This window comes from Scyliorhinus canicula, chromosome 3 (genome assembly GCF_902713615.1).
Source record: "Scyliorhinus canicula chromosome 3, sScyCan1.1, whole genome shotgun sequence".
Classification (NCBI taxonomy): Eukaryota; Metazoa; Chordata; class Chondrichthyes; order Carcharhiniformes; family Scyliorhinidae; genus Scyliorhinus; species Scyliorhinus canicula.
The window spans coordinates 121174077-121191104 of record NC_052148.1 but is presented as its reverse complement, the minus strand read 5'-3'; the positions used below and the strand labels follow the sequence as shown (position 1 = coordinate 121191104).

The window sequence follows — 17028 nt, the reverse complement described above, 5'->3', positions numbered from 1 at the left end:
AGACCCAGAGTCCTCAATCACTCCTCATACGGAGGCTCCTTCTTCATTCCCGGGGTCATTTTTGTGAATAACCTTTGAATCCCCTCCAGGGCCAGCACATCTTCCTTGGATAAGGGACCCAAAACTCTCAATATTCCAAATGGGGTCTGGCCAGAGCCTTATACAGCCTCAGCAGTACATCCCTGCTCTTGGATTCTTGTGTCAGCCCAACCTGTTCAAATCTTCATTGCAAACTAATCTCTTCATCCCAGGAATCCATCAGGTAAACCTTCAATGAGCTGCTTCTATTGCAATTATTTCCTTAAGTAAGAAGACTATAACTGGACACTATACTCTCTCTTTCCAAGCGAAAGTGCAGACTCGATGGACCGAATGGCCTCCTTCTGCACTGTAACTTCTATGTTTCTAGATGCAGTCTCACTAAGGTCTTGTACAGTTGTAACAATACTTCCCTACTTTAACACTCAGTTCCCCTTGCAATTAGCACCAAGATTCCATTACCATTGCTAATCTTGCCGTACCTGTTTACTAACTTTCTCTGATTCTTGTCCCAGGACACCTAGATCCCTCTGAACTGAGTTCTGTAGTCTCTCCATTCAAATTATACACTTTTCTATTCTTCCTGTCAACGTGGACGAGTTCATGTTTTCCCACATTATATTCCATCTGCCAAATTATTGCTTACTCACTTAACCTAACTAAAACCCTTTATTGACCCTCTTATGTCCTCTTGACTTTCTTTCCAAATTATCTTTGTGTCATCAACAAATTTAGCTACCACATTCAGTCCCTTCATCCAAGTCATTTGTATAGATTGTAAATAGTTGAGGCCCCAGCAATGATCCATGTAGCACTCCACTGGTTATAGCTGCCAACCCGAAAATGACTCATTTATCCCTATTCTCTGCAACATGTTAGCTAACTAATCTTCTATGTTAATATGTTACCTCCTGTATCATGAACTCTCATTTGGTGTAGTATCCTTTGATGTGACACCTTATCAAAGGCCTTTCAGAAATCAGGTTCACTTTATCCACCTTGCTTGTTACCTTCTCAAAAACGTAAATAAATTAGTGAAGCACAATTTCCCTTTCACAGAACCATGTCGAGGTGCCTGATTTTATAATGTTTTTTTTGATAAGAGGGTGAAAGGTTATGGGGGTGGGTGGGGGGGAGGTTGTAATCAGAGCAGCCATAATCGTACTGAATGAGCAGGCTTGAAGCCAAATGGCAATTACCCTGCACATTTTTGGGTTGTGGGGGTGAAACCCACGCAAACACGGGGAGAATGTGCAAACTCCACACGGACAGTGATCCAGAGCTGGGATCAAACCTGGGACCTCGGTGCCGTAAGGCTGCAGTGCTAACCACTGCACCACCGTGCTGCCCCTACCTATTACTTCCTGATTTCTGTTTACTTCCTTTCTTGAATAGAGGTGTCACATTTGCGATTTTCCAAACTGCTGGGACCTCTCCTAATCTCGACTTTATACTCCATTGCTCTCTATCTATAATAACTCCATAGAATATTCACCGTAACTCTTAATCATACGATTTCTCTCAAATATCTGATCCATCCAAATGAAAATAAATTACTGGGGAAGCCAAGTTTTGAAACTTTAAAAGCTATTCATTGATTTAATATTAATGTTAAATATCTGCCACAGTGTTAAAAGGTATTGTTTATCCAGAAGCAGTAGGCAACCAAACCCATTCAGCATACCATTTTATTTATTTATTGAAAAACCATGGTAGCAATTAATAAAGCCGTACCTACAATGAGGAAATCATAAATGGCTATATGCAACTGCACCTTTGACACAATTTGTAAAATTAACTTATAGTATAGCATAAAATGTTTAAAAGCTTTAGTGCATGTTTGCCAAGTTTAAGTAATTCTATCCAGGGCCCCATAACCCATTGTTCTGTATTTCTTCAGCCTTGGCGTTCTCTCTTCAGCAGCTTACAAACGCGGCAGAACAAGCAAAGATGTTCTGAAAGAACAGTTAGGGAGTTAGGGTCCAAATTAAAGAGCAGAACGTCCAATATAATAATAGAGCAGAATGGCATTTTGGTTTGAAAAATGAGGATGGTGAAAGGAACAATGGTTGTAGGGCATTAGTGTCATCAGGGAAAATTTAACAAAACATTCAAAGCTAAAGGTGCTATTTCAGTGGATGTCCTGCAGGAGACGTGATTGATGTTGGCTTCAATAGTTCTACATTCTGTGTTTCTGGGATAAAACTATTCTAAAATATCAACAGCTTGTTGTTCTGTAGATCATTATAGGAAATATAAGGCAATAATCTAGCATCCGTTTTGGCAATCTAAATTTCCATATTTAATGATGTGTTAACTTGGCTTAATTAGTGGTACTCACCTTTGAATCAAAAGGTTTAAAATTCAATCCCCACTGCAGACATGAGCCTGTAATCCAGGCCAAACATTGTGTACAGTCAGTGCACGATTGCCAGAATGCCTTTACTCAGTGCTTCAAAACTGTCTCAAGAATCTAAAAGATTCCTTGACATTCTTGAACTAAGAGTAAGTGACCAATATTTATCCCATCCAAACAAAAAATGTATTCATATATTCATTTGTTTGCCAAACATTCCTGTGTGTAAACTGCTGTCACATGTGTCTACATAACATCAGTAGATGAACTAAAGTAATAATTAGATATATGCATAAGCGCTTGTGCTAAGGATGAGGTAAGCACTATATATTTATTCATTCTTATGGACACCAGTAAAAATACATTTCTACCAAAGGTACATGTGGATTTTTAAATCGTAACCATAAATGTGATCTGTATCTTCATTCAAATTAAGAATAGGTGTGGTGAAAGCCCCTCTTTAAAGACACCAATTCAACAGTGTGATAAGTATAAATTCTGATGCAATTTTCACATTGGGTATTTAAAAATTTGGCATTTTAATTCTTCATAACCTCATCGTTTTCTCTCTCGCCAGAATAGCGTATCAATCCTCCCCAGACAGAGAAACATAGCTGGAGTTATTTGTAACTATCTTTTTAAATAGGAAACAAATATTCAAGTGTACTAGATAGTTTAACAAGGTTTGATGCATTTATACTGCAAAAGGGGCACGTTTAATGGGCCATAATATCTTCAGAGTGGCAATTAGCGGATTTCTACCCCGTACTGATTTACCTGTACTAAAATTCTAAGTGCCTGTCTCGTCCTGGCTCAGGCCGATTGAGAATCAAGCAGCACAGTAGGCCCTGGGCTCCAGTGTCGAAATCCAGAAGAATTGTAATGAAGGAGGACATGCCCCTTTTCCAACAGCACTAACTGCCGTAAAGCAGGTGAGGTTAAAGGCCCCATTGAAAATAACAGACCAGGGAGAAGGCAAGTGAGTGGAGGGGTGGGGGAGGGGGAGGGGGGACGGGGACGGGACGGGGGGGGAAGAGATAGGGAGGGAGGAAGGAAGGAAGAAGTCGGTCGGACTTGTGAGGGAGAGTTGGGTGCCAGTCCAGTGAGGGTGGGGGCAGGTTGGGAGAGGGGGTGGGGCAGGTTGGTGGGGGCCGGCTCAGGTCAGGGGTTGGAGGGTGAATTGGGTCAGTTCAAAGGTGGGGGGGGGGGGGGGGGGGGTGCCTTGTGAGGAGCTCGTCTCGGATATTTATAATAGTTACGCAGAAGTTAATTATTTTATTTCTTCTAACTCTTTCAGAGCAACTATTAGTGTAACACTGGCAGAACCATCTGTCGGTCAGTCGGATGGTTCCCAGCACAGAGTAATTGTCCCGAAGGAGTTAGCCCTTCTGGACAATTTTGAGGTAAACCATTAGCTGAGAACTTCAGAGATGGATTCCCCACCGCAGTACTCCCAACCCCACTCCCAAATCCGACACTGGGGAGCCAGGAAGCTATGGGTCATTCAGATGTCTTGTACACTTAACTCTTAATGTTGTTTCGCTATATTGTGTACATAATACTACATTTGATTGATGGATTCAATGCTGTTGGGGTGAGGGACGTCAAGGCCAGAGGCACCTGTGATTCCCATATATAATCTCCTTCGGCAGCACATTGGTTAGCACTGTTGCTCCAGGGACCCGGATTCGATTCCCGACTTGGGCCACTGTCTTTGCAGAGTTTGCACGTTCTTCCCTTGTTTGCGTGGCTTTCCTCCGGGTGCTCCAGTTTCCTCCCACAAGTCCCGAAAGATGTGCTTGTTAGGTGAATTGGACATTCAGAATTCTCCCTCAGTGTACCCGAACAGGTGCCAGAGTGTGGCGACTAGGGGATTTTCACAGTAACTTCATTGCACTGTTTATGTAAGCCGTTAAAATTTACTTGTGACACTAATAAAGATTATTATTATTAACTGAATAACAAGAAATAACACCTGTCTGATACCTTAGTCTTCCATCATTGTAAGCTGGCAATCCATCAACAATGGACTTTACGAAGAATGGTTGACTGCCATAGTTTTCCTCATATCCACCCACGATGCTGAATCCCAGACTCCCAGATGTATTTCTCCTCAACCCAATGTCTTTGCACCAATAAAGGTATCTAGAAATGGACAAAATGAAAGTAAATGTAACATCATTCCTTGCTCATTAGTTTAGTTTTACAAGTGGCCTATAAAGTAGTTCCTTTGTGCAAACCAGTTGGGTCCATTAACAATTTCAACATTCTAATAACTTGCACTGTAAACAGGTAACAATTTACAAGTTTTTCTATTTAAAGTAATTTTGAACAATTATGTTTGTTACAATTTCTTTCCTACATGTTCTGAGGTTTTGCCTTAGACATTCCCTCGAGTACAATGGTGCTAATTGTTCCTGCAAGGAATCTGAACATCTTGCATTTGGGATGTTGTTTCTCTTCCCGCACTTAGTGGTGCACAGGGTAGACTTTTGTCTGTTCCCACAGCTAAGTTTTTGCTGGAAAAGGTCGCTGGCCTGTCATCAGAGGCTTATACCTTGAGGGGCATCACTCCACTTGAAGCCAGAACTTCTGGCTCAGAGACAGCAAAGCTGCCTATTGTACCACAAGAGCTCCATCATTTGGGATGTGCCCATATCTAACTATATGGTGATTTAATCTAATGCTGTAGCAGTAGTATTCTCTTGTGATCAGAAGTGGCTATACATGTCTTGCACATGTGCTTCTACCTTTTTGAAAGGACCAAGTAAATAGTCAATATAAATCATTAGAGCTGTTTTAAAATGCAGAAAATGAACATACAGAGCAACCATAACAGACTCACTTAGTTCAATACAGTGTCTCCTTGCATAATAATACAAATTATTAACACACGTGCCATCTGCAAATCAGCAGATTATCTGGAAGGTCTAAAATACTCTTAACTGATCTGCATTCGCTTTTGGAGCCTGGGTAAAGTTTGCCCTTCACAGCCTCGTGTTTTAAAACATCATTGACTTTGCAGCCTTTTTTGGACCTCACTTGAGGGGCGCGATTCTCCGCAAATGCGGCGAGTCGTAAAGGCTGCCGTGAAACTGGCCGTGTTTCACAGCAGCCTCCGCACCCCCTCCCGGGACCCGATTCTCTCCCCCGGGCGGGGCTAGCAGCGGGGCCCCGTGAAGCACGGCATCGCGGGCTTAGCGACCGTCGCTAAGTCCGCGCGCCAAGCGTCACGCCGGCTGATGATGTCAGCCGCGCATGCGCGGGTTGGACGGCTCCAACCCGCGCATGCGCGGATGACGTCATCACGCAGACGCGTCAAACCCGCGCATGCGTGGGCCGTCATGCTCCTCAGCCGCCCCGCGGACTGATCCTGCGGGGCGGCGGAAGAACAAATAGTGCGCGGGGATCGGATCCGCTGCCCGCGATCGGTGCCCACCGATTGCAGGCCCACCACGGCCGTGCCAATCGGTGCCATGGTTGTCCGGGACGGGCAATTTGCGGTCGTTTTCACGAACAGTGAGAGCAGGTGTGATCGCGTTCATGAAAACGGCCATAAAGGCCTGGGAACACGGCCCATCGGCCTGGGGAGAATCGCTGTTCGCCGTAAAAAACGGCGAGCAGCGATTTGTGCCATGGGGCGGCCGTGGGGGGGGTGGGGGGGGGGGGGAGAATAGCAGGAGGGCGTGACAATTGTCGGGAAGACCCTCCCGCTATTCTCCGACCCGTCGTGGGCAGCGGAGAATCGCGCCCGAGATATGTGCCTTTTTGTTCACAGGTAGAAAGCCTGCTGAAAATAGATTGTTATATTTATCAATGTCTGAAACCAGCTAACTAATTATTCGTTGGCTGTGTTTACTGAGGCCACAAGTGAAGAGGGAGCACTCACTGCATGTCAGTGACAGTGACATCACTGACCGTGACAAATCAGGCAGCTGCCTGTATTAAAGACGGCGCAGATCTAACAAAGATGGAAATAAAACACACATTGTTCCCCCTCCCAGTGTCCATTCCACCACTTTCTTCAACGCCATGTCAGAGATTCCCAATGTTGATTTGGAGCCATGTCCGCTAGTGGCCATTTTTGGGGTGTTGGACTCACCGGTGCTCCAGATGGGGGTGAAGACGGATGTCTTCACCTTTGCCTCATTAACATCCAGGAGAAGAGTTCTGCCTGGGTGGAGGTCCTCTATTCCGCCCAGTGCCTCAGCCTCAAGTCATTCTTAGATTTGGAGACATCAAGTGCACCATTTGGGGGTCGGTAGAAGGGCTCTACCTAAGATGGCAGCCATTAAATTCCTTTTTAAACGAGCTAGTCACCGTCAGTTGTCAAGGGGTTCAGTTTGGTTTTTTGGGATTAAATTAATAGGTGCGTTTTCTTGTCCATCGTGTTTTGTCTTTGTTGTGTAACTGGTTGGTTCTTTTGTATGATTTAGGTTTTTATGAACATTTTTAGTAAACTTTTTTTTACAAAATAGGACGACGCACATTCCAAGAGCAAATTTTCAAAGCAGTTATCTCCATTGCTCAATCAGCCAATGAAAATGCATGATAACATTTTTCCCCATTCAGGCGTGCATCAAAACACACCTCCCCCAATCCCAGTTCGGCCTGAGGCACCAGAGACACATTACAACTTTTTTTCTCAGTTATGAGACCTGCCTGTACATTTGCAGGAACCAGTTAGAATTCTAACCCCAAAACGAAAAACTCCCGAAAAATGTGCAACATAATTAGTTTTAAGAGGGGTACATCTCACTGTATGGGAGCGGCAGTAAGACAGTCCCGACAACCTTTCACTCATTACACCAGGTGCCATTCCCCTCAAAAAGGAGATGAGATATGCCAGAATGAGAATGAGTACCGAATGCCCTTCCCGCATTACGATTTCAACCTCTTGCCCACCTCCTGGCAGTGTTGTTACTTGTGTTTATCATGATTATGGTAAGGAAACCATAATAATGTGTGGATGAGAAGAAGAAAAGATGAAAACCACGTAGCCCTGGTACCAAATCACCACACCTCGTAACTAGAAGGAGCATGCTGAGGGATGTTTTCCATTCAAAACAAATGAACGTTCCTGATATTCTTAAGAATAAAAGATTCATTGCAGTGCTCAATTTTCAACACATCCCTGTTAACATGATAAATACCAACATATAAACAGGCAGGAATTATAATGAGAAGGGGTAGGGTCCAGAGTTTACAGATTGTTACTCTAGATTATTGCCTTCCACAGATTTCACAAAAGCCATGGTGGTAGCTGGGTTGTCGAATGTCTTTACCGAGTTGTCATAGACTTGTATAGCAGGGAAAATTCACTCCAACAGCCTCGAGTTGCTTTCTAGTTTCATCAAAGCCTCTGAGCTTCTTTTGCGCGCTGCTGAGAAATCTTGGAAGAAAGAGACCTTCGCCCCCTGATGGAGCAATGCCCCACCATGCCCAAAATTCATTGGCAATCTTCGAAGTTCCGAAATGGAATAATTACAGGCTGGGAATACTGACTGCCTCTAAGCCTCAAAGACAGGATACGATGTGTTTTTTTCAACATAATACATCCAGCTTTCATGTCCAGTTTAAGAAAACATGGCAGCACCAGTCAAAGATTTTTTGTTAAATAAATTTAGAGTATCCAATTAAGGGGCAATTTAATGTGGCTAACTAGCCTGCACATCTTTTTGGATTGTGGGGGTGAGACCCATGCAGACATGGGGAGAATGTGCAAACTCCACATGGACAGTGAAGTGGGGCAGTAACGAAGCCATGAGACAGCAGTGCTGCCCCAGCTCTCAAAAGAATTTAATAGAGAGCTCAGTCCCCACTCAGTCTGGCAAACCAACGACCTGGACATTTTCCCTTCGGCCTTGGCTCTCCAGATCATCCAGGATTTCTGACATACCACGTAGTCAGGGTTCTCTCCTCAGTTTCATTGAGCCTCTTACTAGTATTCTGCAGTTCAATCTCATGAACATTAATATTCTGTGCCAACAAGCTGAGCTTATTGTCAGTGATTTTAATAATATTAGAAGTCACTAGAAGGCATGAGAAACACCTTCGAGAGTGCCGGATCGGGAGCCCGTTGAAGGATCAAGTCGCCATGTTGCGAAGTCAGCTCCACCTCGGTTGCTTCTCCCAGTGAGCCAGAGAAGACACAGCCAGAGTGAGTTTGGGAATTTGAAAGCTAGGTGGGAATTCAAAGCTTGGGGGGGGGGGGGGGGGGGGGGGGGGGGGTGGAGGTGCTTTTTCATCCCTGGTAAGTGACTGGTAAGTAGTTTTTCTTTTTTCTTTTTCTTTTCATTGGTATATTTATTTTTTCTTTGTTTTTTTTTGGAATTGTAGTTGTATAAGTTAACCAAAGGTTTAAGACATGGCAGGAGAACCCAAACCCATGCCATGCTCCTCGTGTGCGATGTGGGAGCTCGGGGACACGTCCACTGTTCCTGGCTCCTTCACGTGCAAGAAGTGTGTCCAGTTGCAGCTCCTGTTAGACCGCTTGATGGCTCTGGAGCTGCGGATGGACTCACTTTGGAGCATCCGCGATGCTGAGGACATCGTGAATAGCAGGTTTAGCGAGTTGGTCACACCACAGGTGAAAGTTACTGAGGTAGATAGAAAATGGGTGCCCAAAAGACAGAGCAAGGGTAGGAAGGCAGTGCAGGTGTCCCCTGCGGTCATCTCCCTGCAAAACAGATATACCGCTCTGGATACTGTTGAGGGAGATGGCTCACCAGGGGAAGGCAGCAGCAGCCAGGTTCATGGCACCATGGCTGGCTCTGCTGTGCAGCAGGGCAGGAAGAAGAATGGCAGGGCTATAGTGATACGGGACTCAATCGTAAGGGGAATAGACAGGCGGTTCGGCGAATGCAATCGAGACTCCAGGATGGTATGTTGCCTCCCTGGTGCAAGGGTCAAGGAGTCTCGGTGCAGCTGCAGGACATTCTGGGGGGGGGGGGGGGGGGGGGGGTAGGGTGAACAGCCAGCTGTCATGGTGTACATAGGCACCAAAGATATAGGTAAAAAAAAGGGACAAGGTCCTACAAGCTCATTTCAGGGAGTTAGGAGTTAAACTAAAAGTACAACCTCAAAAGGTAGTGATCTCAGGATTGTTACCTGTGCCACGTGCTAGTCAGTGTAGGAATGTCAGGATAGATAGGATGAATGCGTGGCTCGAGAGATGGTGCAAGAGGGAGGGATTCAAATTACTGGGGCATTGGAACCGGATCTGAGGGAGGTGGGACAAATACAAACCGGACAGTCTGCACCTGGGCAGGACTGAAACCGATGTCCTAAGGGGGGTGTTTACCAGAGCTGTTGGGGAGGGTTTAAACTAATGTGGCAGGGGGATGGGAACCAATGCAGGAAGTCGGAAGGTAGTAAAACAGGGACAGAAACAAAAGGCAGTAAGGGGGAAAGTGTAAGGCAGAGAAGCCATAGTCAAAAATCAAAAAGGGCGACAGTACAAGGTACAGTGACTAAGGGGTGCTCAGTGAATAGGCCCAGTAATACTAAAAGGAATAAAACGGGGAGTAAAAACGTAAATGGTAAGCGATGTGGCAGGTTGTTACATGAAGATATGGGTTCAACGACAAGGAAAATTAGGAGAAATGTTAAGAGGAAATATAACTTAGGAGAGGTTACTGATCGAGGTGTTAATATTCAAAACAGAGGTATAAAAGCCAACATAAGTGGACTTTACCTGAATCTCGTAGTATTCGGAATAAGGTAAATGAGTTGATGGCGCAAATCATCGTGAATGACTATGATTTAGTGGCCATTACTGAAACATGGTTAAAGGATGGTCAAGACTGGGAGTTAAATATCCGAGGGTATCAAACTATTCGGAAGACAGAGTGGATGGTAAGGGAGGTGGTGTAGCTCTGTTATTTAAGGATGACATCCGGGCAATAGTAAGGGATGACATCGGTGCTATGGAGGATAAGGCTGAATCTATTTGGGTAGAAATCAGGAATAGTAAGGTGAAAAAGTCACTGATAGGAGTAGTCTATAGGCCACCAAATAGTAACATTATGGTGGGGCAGGCAATAAACAAAGAAATAACTAATGCGCGTAGAAATGGTAAAGCAATTATCATGGGGGATTTTCATCTACATGTCGATTGGTTTAACCAGGTCGGTCAAGGCAGCCTTGAGGAGGCGTTTATAGAATGTATCCGCAATAGTTTCCTAGAACAGTATGTAATGGAACCTACGGGGGAACAAGTGGTCCTAGAACTTGTCCTGTGTAATGAGACAGGATTGATTAATGATCTCATAGTTAGGGATCTGCTCGGAAGGAGCGATCACAATATGGTGGAATTTAAAATACAGATGGAGGGTGAGAAGGTAAAATCAACCACCAGTGTTTTGTGCTTATACAAAGGAGATTACAATGGGATGAGAGAAGAGCTAGCTAAGGAAGACTGGGAGCAAAGACGTTATGGTGAAACAGTTGAGGAACAGTGGAGAACCTTCCAAGCGATTTTTCGCAGTGCTCAGCAAACGTTTATACCAACAAAAAGGAAGGACGGTAGAAAGAGGGAAAATCGACCGTGGATATCTAAGGAAATGAGGGAGAGTATCAAATTGAAGGATAAAGCATACAAAGTGTCAAAGATTAGTGGGAGACTAGAGGACTGGGAAATCTTTGGGGGGCAACAGAAAACTACTAAAAAAGCTATAAAGGAGAGTAAGATAGGTTATGAGAGTAAACTTGCTCAGAATATAAAAACAGATAGTAAAAGTTTCTACAAATATATAAAACAAAAAAGAGTGGCTAAGGTAAATATTGGTCCTTAAGAGGATGAGAAGGGAGATTTAATAAGGGGAGATGAGGAAATGGCTGAGGAACTGAACAGGTTTTTTGGGTCGGTCTTCACAGTGGAAGACACAAATAGCATGCCAGTGACTGATAGAAATGAGGCTATGACAGGTGAGGACCTTGAGAGGATTGTTATCACTAAGGAGGTAGTGATGGACAAGCTAATTGGGCTAAAGGTAGACAGGTCTCCTGGCCCTGATGGAATGCATCCCAGAGTGCTCAAAGAGATGGCTAGGGAAATTGCAAATGCACCAGTGATGATAGTTTATCAAAATTCACTAGACTCTGGGGTGGTCCCGGCGGATTGGAAATTAGCAAACGTGACACCACTGTTTTAAAAGGAGGTAGGCAGAAAGTGGGTAATTATAGGCCAGTGAGCTTAACTTCGGTAGTAGGGAAGATGCTGGAATCAATCACCAAGGAAGAAATAGCGAGGCATCTGGATGGAAATTGTCCCATTGGGCAGACGCAGCATGGGTTCATAAAGGGCAGGTCGTGCCTAACTAATTTAGTAGAATTTTTTGAGGACATTACCAGTGTGGTAGATAATGGGGAGCCAATGGATGTGGTATATCTGGATTTCCAGAAAGCCTTTGACAAGGTGCCACACAAAAGGTTGCTGCATAAGATAAAGATGCATGGCATTAAGGGTAAAGTAGCATGGATAGAGGATTGGTTAATTAATGGAAAGCAAAGAGTGGGGATTAATGGGTGTTTCTCTGATTGGCAATCAGCCGCTAGTGGTGTCCCTCAGGGATCCGTGTTGGGCCCACAATTTTTCACAATTTACATAGATGATTTGGAGTTGGGGACCAAGTGCAATGTGTCCAAGTTTGCAGACGACACAAAGATGAGTGGTAAAGCAAAAAGTGCAGAGGATACCCGAAGTCTGCAGGGGGGTTTGGATAGGCTAAGTGAATGGGCTAGTGTCTGTTGACAAATGTGAGGTTATCCATTTTGGAAGGAATACCAGCAAAAGGGATTATTATTTAAATGATAAAATATTAGAACATGCTGCTGTGCAGAGACCTGGGTGTGCGAGTGCATGAGTTGCAAAAAGTTGGTTTACAGGTGCAACAGGTGATTAAGAAAGCAAATGGAATTTTGTCCTTCATTGTAGAGGGATGGAGTTTAAGACTAGGGAGGTTAAGCTGCAATTGTATAAGGTGTTAGTGAGGCCACACCTGGAGTATTGTGTTCAGTTTTGGTCTCCTTACCTGAGAGAGGACATATTGGCGCTGGAGGGTGTGCAGAGGAGATTCACTAGGTTAATCCCAGAACTGAAGGGGCTGGATTACGAGGAGAGGTTGAGTAGACTGGGACTGTGCTCATTGGAATTTAGAAGGATGAGGGGGGATCTTATAGAAACATATAAAATTATGAAGGGTATAGATAGGATAGATGCGAGCAGGTTGTTTCCACTGGCGGGTGAAAGCAGAACTAGGGGGCATAGCCTCAAAATAAGGGGAAGTAGATTTAGGACTGAGTTTAGGAGGAACTTCTTCACCCAAAGGGTTGTGAATCTATGGAATTCCTTGCCCAGTGAAACAGTTGAGGCTCCTTCATTAAATGTTTTTAAGTTAGAGATAGATAGTTTTTTGAAGAATAAAGGGATTAAGGGTTATGGTGTTCAGGCCGGAAAGTGGAGCTGAGTCCACAAAAGATCAGCCATGATCTCATTGAATGGCGGAGCAGGCTCGAAGGGCCAGATGGCCTACTCCTGCTCCTAATTCTTATGTTCTTATGTTCTGACTGCTCTCTTTTGTCGATGGTTTTATTAAGATTCCTCAGCATTTTGTCACCAACGTTTAGCCAAAAATCTTCCAGGGACATAATATGCAGTATTCACTCCTGGATTAGGTGAGTGTGGGCCGTGTAAGCACGATAAATGAGAGGATTAAAGGATGAGTAGCACCAGAGCCACAGAAATGCTGCTATTCCAGTCCTTGCACTGCTTGACCCCAAACGTACACTTTTAAAATGCTAAGTACTTCCTCTGGTCCAAATATGAGTCAGGCCATTTCCCAATGTTGTAATCCTCGTATCCCCCCCCCCCCCCCCCCCCCCCCCTCCCCGGCTGTATTTTCGAGCTACTGCCTCTGTAAAGCAGGCCCACGGTGGGAATGGAAGCAGGCTGCTGTCAAAACTGCCAGATTAGAAGGCCTGCCTCCATTCATTGGCAAATCAACCCAATTCTGTGGATGACTACTAAGTCCACTAACCCTCATACCCCACCAAACACCTTACCCCCTCTGTACCCCACCCCCGCCTTGCACCCTCCAGGGCTCCTCAGATCTCCCACATCCCCTCATGCATCTTCCATACCCACTCACCCACCATCCATTATGGACAGAGTTCATGTGCTCAACTGTTAATCAAGCATGTAACTAGTCAATTGCAACTTGAAAAAAACCTTAAATGCTCATTAATCTGTCAATCAAACAAAACTCACAGTCCCCTTCGTTGATGTTTAAACAACCCCTGCTGAGAGAAATCAATTAGTGGGGCTTGGAACTCAGTCAGACATTCATTATGAAATTCCAAAGCACAACTGTATAAACAAACCCTACAGAACTCAATGCAATGACTAGGAAGTTCCCTGAACAGAAGTCACAAGCGATTAACCTTCAATCAAAGTTATTTCAAAGACTCAACAGATGGTTGTACCTTAGATCAATGTAAAATTGAAAGCGCAGGATCCAGCTGACATGCTGATATCTAATTTTCAAGAATGTTAAATGCAGGCGAACACTGGAAAAAGTATTTTAATGCATCTGAACACTTACATTTTACTGTAAATTTAATGGTCACTTACCTATTAAGGACAGAGTCCTATGAGCAATAACTGCATTAAAATCAAACCAGTTATCATATAGTGTCTATGACATTTGAATTTGAAATGTATCAAAAAGCTCCCAGAGCACAACAGGATTTTCCCAAGTTTCACAAACAGATTAATCTGCTGCATTTCATATAACCTCCAGGAACACACTCACCTGGCTGAAGATCTCAAACTCAGGAAATTTCAAAATTGAGGCAGATATTTAAAACTGAACCCAATGTCAATTTAATGCAGGTTGGGCTGCCACCTGCCACATTTCCTGTGCTATCAAAATGGTGGCTACCAGGGATTTGGTGGGAAAATTGAATCTGCTCCATCTCCATTTTTGACCACACAACGCAGGTTTGTCCAGTACTGGAGGGCAAAATCCAGCCGCAGGTCTTTTACTCCTTGTGTGGTCTGCTTTTATATCTATTTAATGGGCTCAAGCCATCTCATTTAGCTCTTTAGAATATTGCTGGTAATAGCTTATTCTTTAAATCTTTTACTTAAATAAAGTCACAAGCTAGGCTAAACATAGTTCCAGAGTTCTGGAGCCATGATGCAAAATTATACTTTCCACTAAAAGTCAGTCAGAAACCTCAAACACATTTCCAGTGAAAACTAGTCACAACATTGTGTTGTTTTTGCCAAAACATCAACTACTCCTCACAATATGAGCATTTGGATAGGATCTCCATTGCGTAGTAACTTTAATTTCAATACTGGATAAAGAGAAAAATTATACCAAAATGGATTGGTGTTACATTTTATTTGAATGTGGCTAAAATAAAAGGGTGTTCAAAGGTGGCCTTTAGACATATCAACAGTTAAAGAGTTGTCAGAGATGCATTGAGCATCAAAATGGGCTAGAAGGATCCAGCAAAGGGGGCGGGGGAGCATGTTTTACAAGGCAATGGGTTGGGGTGGACTTGTGAAGTGAAAGCTGTGGGAAAGGGCCTCCAATTTCCGCTGGAGGCCCTGAAGGAAACACCCTTCCCCAACAGCCTTTCACTGTCCAGCAGCTAAATCTGTCGGGTTGTACATTAGGCAGAGACTTTTTCACTGTCTGCTAAATCTGAGTAGTGGCAGGATCAGGCTATTAAGTGGGCATTAGTTGGGCCATGTGTGTGTTGCCCACACAATGCCTGATGTCCTTGGGGGTTAATTGCTACAGTGGCTGGGGAGGGTTTAAACTAATATGACAGGGGGGTGGGAACCTTTGTACCGATTCAGAGCAGGGGGAATCAAGAACAAGAAAAAAAGACAGAAAGGAGAATAAGAAAATTGATCGGCCAAGAAATCAAGGGGTTGTATCAGATAATAACACTCTAAAAAATAATAGGGAAGGGACAGGGTACGTTAAAAGGACAAGCCTTAAGGTTTCGTACCTGAACGGGCAGAGCTTTCGAAATAAAATGGATGAATTAGTTGAGCAGCTAGATGTCAAGGGATATGATATAGTTGGGATTACGGAGACATGGCTCCAAGGTGACCAAGGATGGTAACTAAACATTGGGGACTATTCAGTTTTAGGAAACTTTAGAGGGAAAGAAAAAGGTAGTGGAGTTGCATTGTTGATTAAAGAAGATATTGATAAAATATTGAGGAGAGATATTAGTACAGATGATGTGGAATCTGTCTGGGTGGAGTTACAAATTATCAAGGGGCAAAAAACATTTGTAAGGGTGGTAGACAGACCACCAAACTGCAGTGGGAATGTTGGGAATAGCATTAGACAGGAAATCAGAGATGGATGTGACAAAGGAACATCTGTGATTATGGGTGACTTTAAACTACATTTAGATTGGGTGACTCAAATTAGTCACGGTACGGCTTGTGCAATATGTTACGATGGAAGTATTGAAAGTACGTGGATGTTTGCACATTTTTGCCTTTTTTGCTTCCTTTCTGATGATGTCTGTAACTGTTTATAAAGCCAAAAACTACCTCAATAAAATTGTTTATTAAAAAAAAAAATTAGTCACGGTACAATAGAGGAGGAATGCCTGGAGTGTATACAGGATGGTTTTCTGGACCAGTATGTTGATGAACCACAAAGGAACAGGCCATCTTGGACTGGGTATTGTACAATGAGAAAGGATCAGTTGGCAATCTAGTTGTGAGAGAACCCTTGGGAATGAGTGACCATAATATGGTAGAATTCTTTATCAAGGTGAATGGTGATGTAGTTGATTCTGAGGCCAAGGTCCTGAATCTCAAAAAAGGTAACTATGATGGTCTGAGACATGAGCTGGCAATGACAGATTGGGAAACATTACTGAAAAGAAGGACAGCGGAAAGGCAATGGTGGGCATTCAAGGAACAAATTGGTGGCCTGTTCCCTTGGTGAACTCCAAAAGTTGTTTATTCCTATTTGGCGCAAGAGTAGAACTGTGGCCAAACCATGGCTTACAAAGGAAATTATTTCATAGATTTCATAGAATTTACAGTGCAGAAGGAGGCTGGCAGATGCCGCAGAGGTGAGGAATCACTGGGCTCCACCCGGAGAACCTGTCAAACATGAGTTGTTATTGCCTTACTGACTGACCCATCCCTCCCACTGACCACATGTCCATTCTCCTGCAGGTCCTCCAGCCAACGAAGCCGGCCATCCCGGGCAGCACCATCTCCTGACTAGGAGGAGAACACCCCGGAGGACAGCTCCAAGGATGCAACTGTGGTCGCGGCATAGCTGCAGAGGCAGAGCGGAGCATAGCCCAGTCACTGAGGAGCATCGCTGAGGGCATCGACACAATGGTGCGGACCAGGGCTGGCAGAGCCAGATCCATCCCGAGGTGAACTCCAAGGCCCTATGGGCACTGAGGAGGAGGAGGAAGTTCTCGTGCCAAGCCGGACCCGTCCCATGGAGTGGCGACGATGGCCACCAGCTCCCCTGAGTTCGACCCCTCTGATTAGGTTGCGTCAGCACATGGGACAGGCGGCACGGTTGTGCATGTGCCGCCAATAAGTGAGCTGAGGCCCTCAGGCCCCA

General features: G+C 44.3%; 1 protein-coding gene across 4 annotated transcripts in view; it reads right to left on the bottom strand.

Annotated features, from left to right (window-relative positions):
• lnx1 (ligand of numb-protein X 1) overlaps window positions 1–17028 on the bottom strand; it is a 290347-nt gene that overhangs the window by 12473 nt on the left and 260846 nt on the right. For all 4 annotated transcript variants that reach the window (XM_038791172.1, XM_038791171.1, XM_038791173.1 and 1 more), the window contains one exon: window positions 4382–4540. In XM_038791172.1, coding sequence (XP_038647100.1) covers window positions 4382–4540 — 159 coding nt within the window. The remainder of the gene's footprint in view (window positions 1–4381; window positions 4541–17028) is intronic.